At 55.1% G+C, this 12,864-nt stretch overlaps 1 protein-coding gene across 3 annotated transcripts in view; it reads left to right on the forward strand.

Moving 5' to 3' along the window:
• The first annotated feature begins 458 nt into the window (after window positions 1–458).
• RUNX3 (RUNX family transcription factor 3) overlaps window positions 459–12,864 on the forward strand; it is a 40,153-nt gene continuing 27,747 nt past the window's right edge. For all 3 annotated transcript variants that reach the window (XR_008574004.1, XM_054802733.1, XM_054802734.1), the window contains exons 1-3: window positions 459–1,069; window positions 2,144–2,300; window positions 7,223–7,327. Coding sequence is in view for 2 of the 3 variants with exons in the window: in XM_054802733.1 (XP_054658708.1) it covers window positions 809–1,069; window positions 2,144–2,300; window positions 7,223–7,327 (523 nt within the window). In the remaining variant the exon portion in view is untranslated. The remainder of the gene's footprint in view (window positions 1,070–2,143; window positions 2,301–7,222; window positions 7,328–12,864) is intronic.

Here is a 12,864-nt window from a genome sequence, read left to right on the forward strand (position 1 = left end):
GCGCGGGCTGCGGCAGCGGGAGCGCTTCGCGGCGGGGAGGCGGCGGGGGGACGTGCTCTGTTCCCAGCCGCTCTGCACGGCGACGGCGGCGGCGGCGGCTCCGACCCCAAACCGGCCCCATCGCGCCCCAAAACCCTCCGCTGGCGGCGGCGGCCAGAAGCCACCGGGGCCCCGACGTGCGCCCGCCCCGTGGTGAGCATCGGGGGCGGGGCTTCCCGCGGGGCCACGCCTGTTTTAGCACAGACCACGCCTCTTTCGAGTCTTGCCCACGCCCCTTTCTGCTGTGGTCACGCCCCTTCGCCCCACAGAAGCCGGCTGGTGGGCGGGGAGAAGGACCCCCCACGGCCGCCCCATTGGCGGGGCGTCCCGTCCGTCAGGGCGCGGCCCGCCCCCCCCGGGGCCGGCAGTAAATACGGTACCGGGCGGCGCGGCTGACACTTGGGAGCTGGTTTCGGGGCCGCCCGGCGGAGGGGACCCGCCTGCAGCCGAGGGTGCCCGGCCGCGACGTGGCTGTGCCGGGGCTCTGCGCCGCCTTTCTTCGGGCGGGGCGGACGGAACCGCAGCGAAACCGCCGGGGACGAGCCCCGGAGCCGGGCGGGAGCGAACACCCCGCGCTGCTTTCCCTGCGCTGCCCCGCCGAGGACGGCGGTCTGCCGGGACGGAGCGAGGCAGCGCGGGGCCCGGCCGCCGCTGCCCCCGCCGCGCCCCGCAACCGAGCCCCGCCGCAGCCGAGCGGTGGGCGCCGGGCCCCGCCGGGCCCCTTCTCGTACCCCCCGGCCGCGGCGGCTCCCTGACGCCCGCCGTTGTGATGCGTATTCCCGTAGACCCGAGCACCAGCAGGCGCTTCACACCCCCCTCCACGGCCTTCCCCTGCGGTAAGATGGGTGAGAACAGCGGGGCGCTGGGGGCCCCCGCACCGGGAGCCCGGGCTCGATCCGAGGTCCGCTCCGTCGTGGATGTACTGGCCGACCACGCCGGCGAGCTGGTGCGCACCGACAGCCCCAACTTCTTGTGCTCGGTGCTGCCGTCCCACTGGAGGTGCAACAAGACGCTGCCCGTCGCCTTCAAGGTAAGCCATGAGCTCCCGGGAGGGCTGCGGCCGGGCAGGTAGCCCCGGCGGCTCGGAGGGAACCGGCTCGGCTCCGGGCTTGCCCTCCGCCCCGACCCACTCGCCTCTTTCCCTCCGCCCCTTTCGCTTTAACTCGCTCCTGACATCACCTTCAAGGGAGCCCGGTTTATTATTTTTAATCAAGTCTCCGCATTGCCCCGCGGTCACAGCATCTTAGATATTCCGTACAGTTAGGAGCTCTCAGGCAACTTTGAAGTTTAATGAGAGTGGAGGTTAATTACCTTCCTGGGAGAGGGAGAGAGAGGCAGGGAAGGGAAGATCTAATCTGCAAGAAGAAAGTGTGGAGCTGAAGCACCCGCATCGGGCTGCGTTGCCCGGGCTCCCCGCAGCCGCCCGGCTCCGCTCCCGCGGGACTGGGCGACCCGACGGGGCACCCCCGGGCCGGGCATCCCCGCTGCGCCCCCCGAGACTGAGGCTTGGGGAAACGGGGCTGAGGCGAGGGAAGTAAAAAAAATCAGCGGGAGGAGAGGTGGGGGGGAGCCGGGCAGGACGGCGGCGGAGTCCCGGGGAGCTCGGCGGGGGCGCGTGTGTGTGCGGCGGGGGAGTGTGGGTTTGCAAACCGGGTTCCCCCGGCAGTCCCGGCGCTGGGAGCTCGGAGCGCTGCTCCCGGGGCTGGGGGGGGACGACGGGGGGGGCCTTCTCCACCAGCGGGGCGCAGATTCCGCGCTCCGCGGCCGCGCAGCGCCGCCGGCTCCCCGCACTTCCCCCGGGCCGGGCGCGGAGCTCGGCAGCGCTTATTTTTTCCCCCGAATCAAACAAAATAAAAGCTCAATTCCCCCCCCCCCGGCGTGGCCGAGGGCGGCCTGACCCCCCCCCCTCCACCCTGTGGAGGCCCCTCGCTCCTTTTAACCCCCCCCCCTTTTTTTTTTTAAGCTCATTTTTCCCCTTCCGATTTGCCAGCCTTCCTCGGGGGTTCGGATTGCTTTTGGTTTTGGTTTTGTGGGGGAAAAGCGTAGAGCAGGTTAATTCTGACCGCGGTTAATTTTAGCCTAAAATCCTCTCGTCCTGCCCTAGGTCGTAGCCCTCGGAGATGTGCCCGACGGGACGGTGGTCACGGTGATGGCAGGGAACGACGAAAATTACTCGGCAGAGCTCCGCAACGCCTCCGCCGTGATGAAAAACCAAGTAGCAAGATTTAACGACCTCAGATTTGTTGGGAGAAGCGGCAGGGGTAGGTACCGGCCGGGAAATGGTTGGCCTTTTTATTTAGCTTTTTTTAAGAGAGGGAAGACAAAAAAAAAAAAAGTTTAATTTTGTTCTATTCTATTTTAACGGTTTATTTCTTGCGGGCCGGTGGTTTCGTTGCTGCGGGAATGGGTTTGTCGTGTAGGGAGGAACCCCCCAGCCCCGAAGCGGTTCCCGAGTGGGCGATGGGAGGGATGCCGGGGGATGCGGGAGCAGCCCCGGCCGCCCCCCGCAGCGGTTCTGCCCCGCTCGTCCCGGGTCGGGAAAGAACGGTGCAGGAAAAAAAAAAACCCCGACCCAAAACCAAACAAAAAAACAAACCCCAAACCAAACAAACCCCAAACAACCCAAAACCTCGTTGTAAAACCTCCGCGGTGGTGTAAGGCAGCCCCTCTCAGGTGCATGGGCTGGCAGGCAGCCCCAGCCCAAATCCTCCCGAATTTACCTCATCCGCGGGGTGTCCGCAGGTGAATGTGCTCGGGGACAATAAACCCACCTGGCAGCTCGGTTTTAAACGGTGAGAATCGAGTGTTTAAAGTAAAATAATAATCCGGTGCTCGGCATGAAGGGAATGCAGCGGGGAGGGGTGCAGGAAGGCTCCTTTCGATTCGGAGGTGCGGGTGCAAGGCAGAGCTGTGGGTGGCTTTTTTTGGGGGGGGGGGGGAAGATTCGCTCATTTTCTCCACGTTCGTTGCATGGAAAAGCAGGACAGAAATTTTACTGTCTGGCCATAGAGGTTGGCTCTATCGTTTTGCCTTACACGGATCATGGTGCTGGTTGTTTTTTTTTTTTAAAAAAAAACCCCAAATCGTCAAGGAAATCAGACTGTGCCATCCCAGGAAAGTGAAATAAATCCCCTGAAAATATTGACCACCAGCGGGTGTCGGGGGGCAGAGCCCTGCCCGATCCCTTGCAACCGTATTGTACCTGAACTTCAAACAGTATAAATAGAATTTCAGCATTTCATCACCAATAAACACTGCAGATCGAAGCACTTAATTGTTCACTTAAACAAAAATCCGAATGCTATATTTTAATAGCCATATGGCAGCATTTTCTCAAAGGCTTCGAATGTATACACACAATGTCAGAGATATTTTGGCTTCTCTGCATTAATTAAAAGCAGTGATGTTAGGAATTATTTGCATGTAATAACTGTTTACTTGTTCCTCTTTATGAAACTTGAATAGTTTACATTCTTTCATACATTTCCTTTTTCCTGTTGGCTCCTTCTCCATGTTGCAGTTTCTTTAAAACTCTCCACTTAACTGGTTGCAGGTTGATGGATGGAAAATGTTTTTCTTTTATGAATTAAGCTTTCATTTCTGTAATCAATTATTCTCTTAGGCTCTTTTCTTTCTGGATTTTTTTTTTTAATCCTCCTTACACAAATTTCCAAACTGAATGCAACCCAATCTCAGCTTGACTCTTGAATTCATTATTAACTTTCCTCCTCTGCCCTCCCAAGCTCTGAATTAACAGTAGTTTACAGTCTCAGAAAGCATTTGGGTGAATATTCCCCTTCCTCGGGCAGAGTCCTGGCAAATACTCATTACAGCATTGAAACATCTCTGCTGCCTCTAACGGGCTTTGGAGCGAGGAACACAATTCAAGTGCCGATTTATATGGTTTTTTTAAAATATATTCTTGTGGGATTAGGCTTTGTAATATTTGCAGAGAAATAACCCCATCAGGGTTCCCTGGGGCTGGCGTGAAGGCAGCACGGTGGGGTTTTCTCGCAGCGTGAAGTGTGTGTTTAGTTCCCCATGTACGGCCGTGCTTTCCCAGCAAGGGGCTCTTTCAGACCTATTTAGTGTGAAAAATCGTTTCTATTGAATTTTTATTCTGGGTGTCATACTTGCTTTCCCTTCTTTGGTGTAATTTTTGAAAGCCCGGTGCTGCTTTCATTTATTCTGGCAGAAATCTGGATTCACTGCGAACCAGTTTGTTGGAGCAGGGCTGTGTGTAAATCCGATGCGTGGACGTGTGCGTCTGTAAACACGCACAGCCTGCCTCCGTGAACAGCCCGTACATGTGCCTGAGCTGCAGCAGCCCTGTAAAATCAGAGGCAGCAAGGCTCTTGTTTTGAAAACATGACTTGAAATGGTTCAGAATTGGGCATTTTTTAGTATTAACCTGTCTGGGATCATTCCCCAGCATTGTGAGCTGGGAAGAGCAGATCCTTACACCCCCACCCCACCCCCAAATTACCATCTCCATGAGCAAGACAAAGGGAGGGGAGAAGGAGCGGTTTCCCCCTATGCTTTGCTCTTAAAAAAAAAAAAAAAAAAAAAAAGCCAAACAACTCTTTTGCTCAGATTGCACTGTGTAAAAAAGAAAGCCAAGGCCAGCAGGGTGCTGCGATGCCCACTGCGCCCCACCGCCTGCTCTCCCAGCCGGAATATCCCCCTGGAGCATCTCAGGGAGCCCTGGGTGCTCCCAAACCCACCCAGGAGCTGGGATCCTGCCCTGCGAACCGTGGCTGCCGCAGAGGTGCTGGGGCACGGTGGGAATGAGTAACCTCAGCCCGGCTTCCCGAGAAGGCGGGAAATGAGTAAAAAATGATGCTGAGTAATAATTGTCATTTTCGATTCATGGGAGGATTTTTGAAAGCTGTTAAGAGATGCAAAAATGGCCCGGCTGGCTCCATGCTGCGGCTGTCCTCCCTGGAGAGGTGTTCGTTTCTGCAGCGAGCAAGGGGGGAAACTGAAATGCAGGGAAATCATTTCACATGGAGTATTAAAAATTTAAAAAAAAAAAAAAAAAATCAGATGCAGTGAGTAGGGGAGCCGGGCACGGAGCTGCTGCGCTCAGCTCCTCGGGCGTGCGGGAGGGTTGTGTGTCTCACAAGCTGGATGCGTGCAAACCGAGAGGCTCCCTCCCCTTGCCTCTCCTCCAGTAGAATTTCCTAAATAATTGGTCTTAATAATCCTCATCCCCGCACTCTGGTTCTGCAAATCTTTTTGCCAACAAATACTCGCTGTTGGTTGTTTTTTTACGTGGCCGTGCAGGCGCTCGGGAGCCTTCATGCTCCGCAGGCTGTGGCAGCGCGGCTCTTCCGTGCAGGTTGTCAGCGCAACCATTTCACCGAGGATTAAAATTGAATTTGAGAGGGTAAAAAAAAAAAAAAAAAAATTAAAAAAATTCATTTTTGTGCAGAAAATGAGCTGAAGCTTTGTGCAGTGTTTAGTCCTGTTTTGAAAGCTGAGGCAGGGCATGGATTGATGCTTGCTGTTTGCTTTAAAGCCAGCATTTCTCCCCCTGACGCTCCCGTAGAGAAACTCTCCCACCTGGGATAATTGCAGGATGTTCTCCGGAGGAGATAATTTCATTTTTCCGTTTATTCTTTCTTCCTTCTAGCTGTATAAATACTGGTTTGTTTTGCCATGTATATTCTCAAGTCCAACCCTGTAGATAGATGATGGTCGGGATCTGAAAACCCCTAATTTCCTTAGGGGAAAAGGAGGTGGTTTTCTTACTGCATTTATTTGTGAAATAAAGGCTGGAGGGAGCTATGGGCTATTGCACGGGCATTTCCAGCCTGATTCCTGCTGGGGTTTATACCTCTGAAATACTCGGTACCTTTGAAATCCCACAGCGATCGCTCTTGGGGGGGTTGGTTAAAGCGGTTTGCTCCCTTGTGTGTGCAAACTCTCCCCTTTACCCAAGGGACTCCGGATCCCGGGGAGGCTGTGGGAGAGCGGAGGCTACACGCCGGGTTCCACGGGAGGGGTGTCCGCTCTCCCGCAGCCTCCCCATCGGTTGGGCATCGAGTGCGCGGTGGCAGCCGGGATCGGGCAAGGAGAGGGCAGAGGTCTGGGATGGGGATGCTGAGGCTGCAGGAGGTGAATGGGGGTGGGGTGGGTGTTGGTGGCGGGGGGGGGGTGTCGGTGTCAGGGTGGCATGTGGGTGCAGGGGTGATAACACACTCCGCGATGCTTAAAGTGTTTGTGGGTTGCGGATGGAAACCTGTTCTGCTGGAGCAAGGGGTCAGTCACTATCGTGTTCTTGCAAAATTCAGTCCCAAGCGATTTTCACTACTTTACCCTTTTTAAAAAATTATTATTATTTTTTTTTAAAAAAGGTGACAAACTCAGTGCTTCAGAAGCATCCCTGAAAGCTCCCTCTTGGAGCAGAGGGTTCCTGCTCTTCAGTCTGGGCTGGGAGAAGGGCGCAGTCCTCGCAGCCAGCGGGGCCACCTGTCCGGTGGCCGCTTCTGGTGGCCAAAGCCGGCTGGATTCAGTTCTCATTTTGCAGTTTCCAATTTCTAGCCCTGCCCCCCCCCCCCGTACGTGAGCTGTGGGTGCCCGTACGGCCGAGACCCTGGCGCAGCTCCCCTCCAAACATCCCCATGTAGTGGCCAAAGCCACCGGGTTTCCCCAGCAAATGGCAGCACCCATCTCCTGCAGACTGATGCCGTCTCACCCGCTTGCTCCCGCAGGAGCATCCCATGGGTGCCAGGACCCAAATCCATCCCTTGCGGAGGGGGTCCTGCATCCAGCGCCACGTTTCAGGGCTGGATTCCCATGGGAAAAGGGGAAGTATCTGAGGGGGAAGGCACCGGGATGCTGCTGTGGGTGGAGGGGTCGATGTGGGGACAGGGCAGGGGAGAGGGGGAGCAAGTGACTTTTCCATCCAGGAAGGTCCTGGCTCCCGCTCTGAACCGGGTCCAAGCCTCTCTCTGCTGCAGCCAGCTGAAGCCCAGCGGGAGCCGGCCGAACTTTGTGTCTCGGCAATAATGTCTCATAAAATTAAATGTTGTGTGCGTTGGAGTTCGGTGGATGTGGATATTTGTGTCTGAGCTTGCTCCAGCAGGAACCTTTTGCTCCCACAAGAGCTGAACCCACGTGAATATCCTCATTTCTCTTACTTTTTTTTTTTATTATTTTCTCCCCCCCTGCTCCTTAGGAAAAAGCTTTACCCTGACGATCACTGTGTTCACCAACCCCACCCAAGTCGCAACCTATCACCGAGCCATTAAAGTGACTGTAGACGGACCCCGGGAGCCACGAAGTAAGTGATGTGTTTTATTTGGCAGCCACCGAGAAGCGCGGGGATGGAGGGGGGTGGTTTGCAGGGGGCCGAGCTCTCCGTGACCGAAGGATACCAGGATGCCTCTGTGGCCTGGCAAAGCCAGCCGGGGCAAGGCACCGTTTGCGGAGGTAACGAGACGGTGTTGGTGTGGCAGAGCGAGCCCCAGGAGCTGCGGCAGGCACGGCTTGGCTGCTTTTATTTTATTTCCTCTGCACAGCGGAGCGCGGCCTGTGTCCCTGCTTCTCGCTTGCTCCGACCGTGCTCCGTATCCCGTGGCGGAGGGGAAGGTTTTATAGCTCCAGTTCTCACGGCGGTTGGGACACGGGGAAAATGCTTTGGGCTTAGACAGCAAAAATACAGAGCACTTAAATCTGGAGGTGCGCAGGGCATTTCTGGGGGGGTTACAAAGCCGGAGGTGCTGTGCCCTGCTTCGGAGGCTGACTTGCTGATTATTAAACTAAAAATGTTTGCAGGTTCCCTCTGCACTGTGCTTGTATTTGCCTGTCTGTCCGCACGAGCCCAGGAGAGCTCGGCGAACACCTTCCCCTTTTGGTTAGCAGCGGTTTCGCTTTTGGGTTGTCAAAGGCTCCGACTGGCAGCGGCCGGGGGCTGCGTTGCTCGAGAAAACCAAAGAGATGATTTAACCGCAGAAATGTCTTTTTGTTTTGATCGGGTCGGCTCCCTTGGATACAGGACGGTGCCTCTTGGTTGAGGGTGGCTCTTTGCAAAGGCGGCCGCGAACCCGCCTCGCTGGGTTGGTTTTCGGTGTCGGGCTGGTTTGAGCTCACCTTGGCATCTCCCGTGATCCGAGGAGCGTGGGGAAATGCTCCAGTGCGGTCGGCCGGAGGAGTTTCCTTCTACCATGAGTATTATTTGCTCTGTGGGACCCCCCTGTGCGGTGGAACTTCATCCCCAGGGCCCCCGTCTCCAGCTTTTTGCTCCGGCTTTGCCTTCCTGCTCGCTCAGCACCACCCCGGGGACTATAAAGCAGAGTTTGTTCCCTTTGCGTGTAAAGCTGTCAGTGTCCAAATTGAAGGGAAACGGTTTGATCCTTCTAAATATGCTTTAGAAAATATTTTCTGTTGATGCTGTCGTTGGGCCATCGGGGCCCCTTGATGTCAGGCCAGGTGGAGGCTGTTACCTCGGCGAGGGGGTTTTTAATTTGCATCGGGGTTTGTTGGATTTTCTTCCCCCTGGATTTTTATTTTGGAGCGCGAGAGGCTTTACGGGAGCTTTTGCTTTTTGCAAAGCCGGCACGCAGGCGATGCAATGCTGTTGGTTTTCTCTTAAGCCAGAAACACAAGGCAGGTCCCTGTTGTGGGGCTGCTGCGGCGAGCAAACGTTGGGTCGTGGTGGGTGCTGCAGCTGCTGGGAATGGGCTCAGCCCGGGGCTGGGAGGGGAAAGCAGGCAGGGTTTGGGCAGGGAAAATTTCACAACTCTTCCAGGTCAGGAATAGAAACCAAGTCTCCTGACTCCTGGCTCAGCCCCTTATCTGCTGCATCAGATTGCCTTTCTAATAATAATAATAATCAGGAATACATAAATAATAATACAAGGCGAGATAGTTACTACTCTTAGCGTTTGGTTTGCTCTGACTTCACCCATAGCCAGCGCTCGCCAAACCCCCACTGAATCATACCTGCTCCTCCTGAATTTCAACAGCTTGGCCGATCGCTCCCGATCTTTAATTTAAATTTTCTTGATATAGAGGCGAAAGCTTCGTAGCCAGGCGGGGAGCTGGGGGCTGAGCCGTGGGCATGCCCACCCTGCGCTGTTTGGGTTGGGGCCGTGCCTTCGTTTGGCACGATTAGGCAAAACCGGAGGACGGAGCGGGTTGCCCTGGCTCTGGCTTCGCGTGCCCGAGGGATGCCCTCCCTGGGACGCTGTCCCAGGCTGCAAGGTCAGCAGTTTTCTGCCTTTTTTTTTAAACTTTTTTCTTTTTTTCTGATTTGTGGACCTCAATATGTTTGTGCTGGAGGCGTAGGCTCCTTAAGGAGGTCTGTGGTGTTTATTTGCTGTTTATGTCCTTGCCTTGTGTGGACCCTGAAGGTCAATCTCTTTCCCAGCCTGTAAATTGTCAGTCTAAGGAGTTTAGACCCAAGTGGTGGTTTTTCATTTGTTTTTAATTTTTTCAGATGAGCATAGATTTGTTGGCAGTGAAGGTCGTATTTTAATTCCCAATTTGACCCTGGGAATTAAATTCATCATTGATGAAAATCAGGTCTTGCAACGGAAGGAAAAAAAAAAAAATACCTGAACCTGAAATTAAAACAAATACCCTTAGCCCTTCCCTCCCTGCAGTCCTCTGCAGAAACCCTTGGTGTGGAAATACTGGCTGCAAAATGATCCGGGCTCGTTCGTGGAAACCCAGCGTGGTTTTCCCAGTTAACTTACCACTGGGTGGCTCTCCGGCATAGCACCCCTCGGTGCGCCGGCACCCCCCGAGCTCAGCTCACCGGCCTGCAGCCGGAGCCGGTAAAGCCCCGGTAATATCCACCTTTGGCCAAAGACGATGGCTCACGCTGCCCTCCCCTGCTTGGCTTTGGGAGGTGAGAGCTGCCAGCAGGAATTGCAATTTTTTATGTCTGTATATATACTTTTTTTTTTTACTTATATATATGGGAAATACATGTCTGTGTGTATATGTGCGTAAAAAAAATATGTATTTTTTCCCCTTCTTGGCTGCAGTGTTGCAAATGAGTGGGACACGGTGTGTGTTGGCTCCTGTTGTGCAGGATCAGCGGTGGCCGGGGCTGGGGAGGGGCTGGTGTGAGCGGGTAGAAAAGCACCCGTAATGTGGAAAGAATTGTCCATTTGTCTTGGTATCCTGGGAAAGCCCTGGGCATCATCTTCTCAGATGCGGCAAAATTCTTCCAGCAAATGTTCTCGTGGGGTTTTTGGGTCAAACGCGGCTGGGCTCCACGCCCCACCTCTGAGCATCCCATTCATCTTCCACCCCTGCCCCATCGCTTCATCTCAGCCCTTGAGCGAGTCTTTTAACTAAAGCTGCGCCCAGAAAAACTTCTGAGGAGTCTGAAATCGAGTCGAGATGGGTGAGAAATCGCAGGGAAGCGGGTGACAACCGGAGCCCCTCGTGGGGCTGAGGGACAAAGCCTGGATGGGGGGACCAGGAGAGGAGGACCACGGGGCTGAAGACACCCAAGCGGGTTCGGTTGAAGGACCCGCAGCAAAGCGAGGAGCAGCGCCGGGGCGTGCGTGGGGCTGAGAACGGCCGTGGCTTTGGCCAAGCCACCATCTCGGCTGCTTCGCTGCAGTCCCCAAGCATCCCCTGCAAAGCCATCACGCAGGCTCTCTCCGAGTGCCTCGCTTGCTCAGAGATTTTTTATTTTATTTATTTTTTTCCCTTGTGCCCAGGCTCCTTCTGGGTTAGATCTGGAGAGAAAAAGGACATTTTTTCAAGTTGACACCTTAGCGCTAAACAAATGGCGCAGCGGGTGCCAAGTGTTGACATACTTTGTACAAACAGGAAGTAATAAAATATTTGAACTTCCTGTGGAATTTCCTTCTTTTTTTTCCCCCTTCTCTGCAACTCTTTATTTAGCAAGAGCCTGACTCGGCCGAGCTGCAGTCCTGGTGCAAAGCTCTCTTGCATCCACAGCTGCTTGCAAAATAATCCACAAGAGGCAGAACATGGAAAAATGGATAGCTGGAAGCTATACGGGGATGTTTAGTCTGTTCCTGGGTAAATGGGAGCATCTCCAGGGCCTCCCCCATCACACCCACCTGCTGGCTGCCTTCCCTTTCCCCTCCTTTTCCCTTCCCTTTCCTTTTCCTTTCCACTGCTGTCACTTTTGCTCGCCTCTCAGCTCCTCCTTGCAGCACCAGCCCCTCCTTGCCCATCTCCTGGGAACTCTTTTGCAAAGTCCTTTTCTTTCCCCCCCTTTTTTTCCTTTAAATGCCCCCTACCCTTTGACTTTTTTTTTTTTCCTCGCTGCCATTCAGTCTTTCTTAACCTCTCTCCCCCCTTTCTAAATCTCCTTTGCCCTTAACCCCTTGTTTCTGATTTCCACCCCATCCCTGCTGTCCTGGCCACTGTGTCCAGGAGGAAAGGGTGACCAAGAGGACTTGATGCCCGACCACAACCCTTACGGGGAAGCACACCTATACCCAGCCATGCTCGCCCGGGGTAAAAGCCATCGCTCTGGCTGTGAGCGTGCACAGAGTCCCGTGTGCCGGTGCTGGCGAGGTGAGAAGGGGGTGCAAGGATGTGCGGAGCCATCTCCGCTTGTAAGGGGAGGGCTTGGACCGCTTTGAGTGTAAAGTTGCTTTCTGAGGTTTAATGCTGCATAAGTTCGGGTGAACGGAGCTGGTTTTCTTCCCCCAGCAAAGAAGGCGAGTAGAGGGGGGAGCAGGATGCTGGAGCGAGGCGTTGGGGGTGCAGCCCTTGCCCAGTGGTGCGGAACTCCCCGCTCTTACGTTGCAGTTTAATTTTCTCCTGTCCTGGGCTGAACGATGCAATGGAGGGTGAAGAAGGGAGGGTTGTAGCTTGGGTTTCCACACCTGAAGAGTGAGGGGCAGGAGGGTCCCCGTGTCCCCCCTTGTTGTCCCCTTGGTCACAGCAGCAGTGCGAATGCTCATGGAGGTGCCGGTGATGGTTGTTGGTGTCCCCTGCTCTGCTCATTTTGGGTGTGTATGTCAGAGATTCGGTACTTTCAATTGTGTCCCCACTTGGTGGGACCACAGTGAACACCAGGAGCGTGTCCCCATGCTGCAGCATGGAGCAGAAAGGGGCTTGTGGCTGGGCTCCCCCCAGCCAGACAAGAACATTTCATATCCCCCCTCCATCGTGGCCCTGCAGGGTTTTTCTGGCTGGGCCCCATCCTGCACAGGCACGAGTCCCCTCTGTGGCTGCCTTTCCTTGCCAGAAGGCTCCTTCCCCCCATATCCATGGGGAGGGAGCAATGGGGCCACGGCGGGAACGGTGTCACCGTGGAGGAGACGGTCCAGTGGCTGCTGCTCTGGTTAACCCCAGCACCCGCTCCCCTCTTGCACGGCACGTAGCCGGTGGGTAGAAAGGCTTCTCACCTCCCACAGCTCTGAGCAGTTTCCAAGAACCTCTGCTTTTTGCTTTCGTATTTTTGAGAGCCTCAGCTGGGTGAGGGTTTCCCTCCCCACCTGCCCCCCGTGCATGATGTCAGCCTGAGCCATAGCCCGGCCCCGCGCTCTCGGACGGGAAACGAAGAGTTTGGGATCTGCAGAGGGTGGAAACCCCCGTTGTCAGTGCCTGTGCAAAGGTGTTAGTGGCATCTGTGTCCCCAGGGTGCTGGTGGTTGGTGGGTGCAAGGCTGTGACTTGGGTGCTGGCTGCCCTTGAGCACCCCCTGCACTGGGGGGGGCTCTGGGCTTCAAGGACAGGGCAAAAAAAAGGCAAAAAAAAAAAAAGGGGGGGGGGGCGGGGAGAAAGCTTGATTGTAAGAGGGGGAAAATCCTGTCTGTAAATCCAGCCTGAAGAGGCTTTGCCACTGTTAGCAGTGGGGTGCTGGGGTGGCTGCAGG

Source organism: Grus americana, chromosome 23 (genome assembly GCF_028858705.1).
Source record: "Grus americana isolate bGruAme1 chromosome 23, bGruAme1.mat, whole genome shotgun sequence".
In the NCBI taxonomy this organism is placed as follows: domain Eukaryota; kingdom Metazoa; phylum Chordata; class Aves; order Gruiformes; family Gruidae; genus Grus; species Grus americana.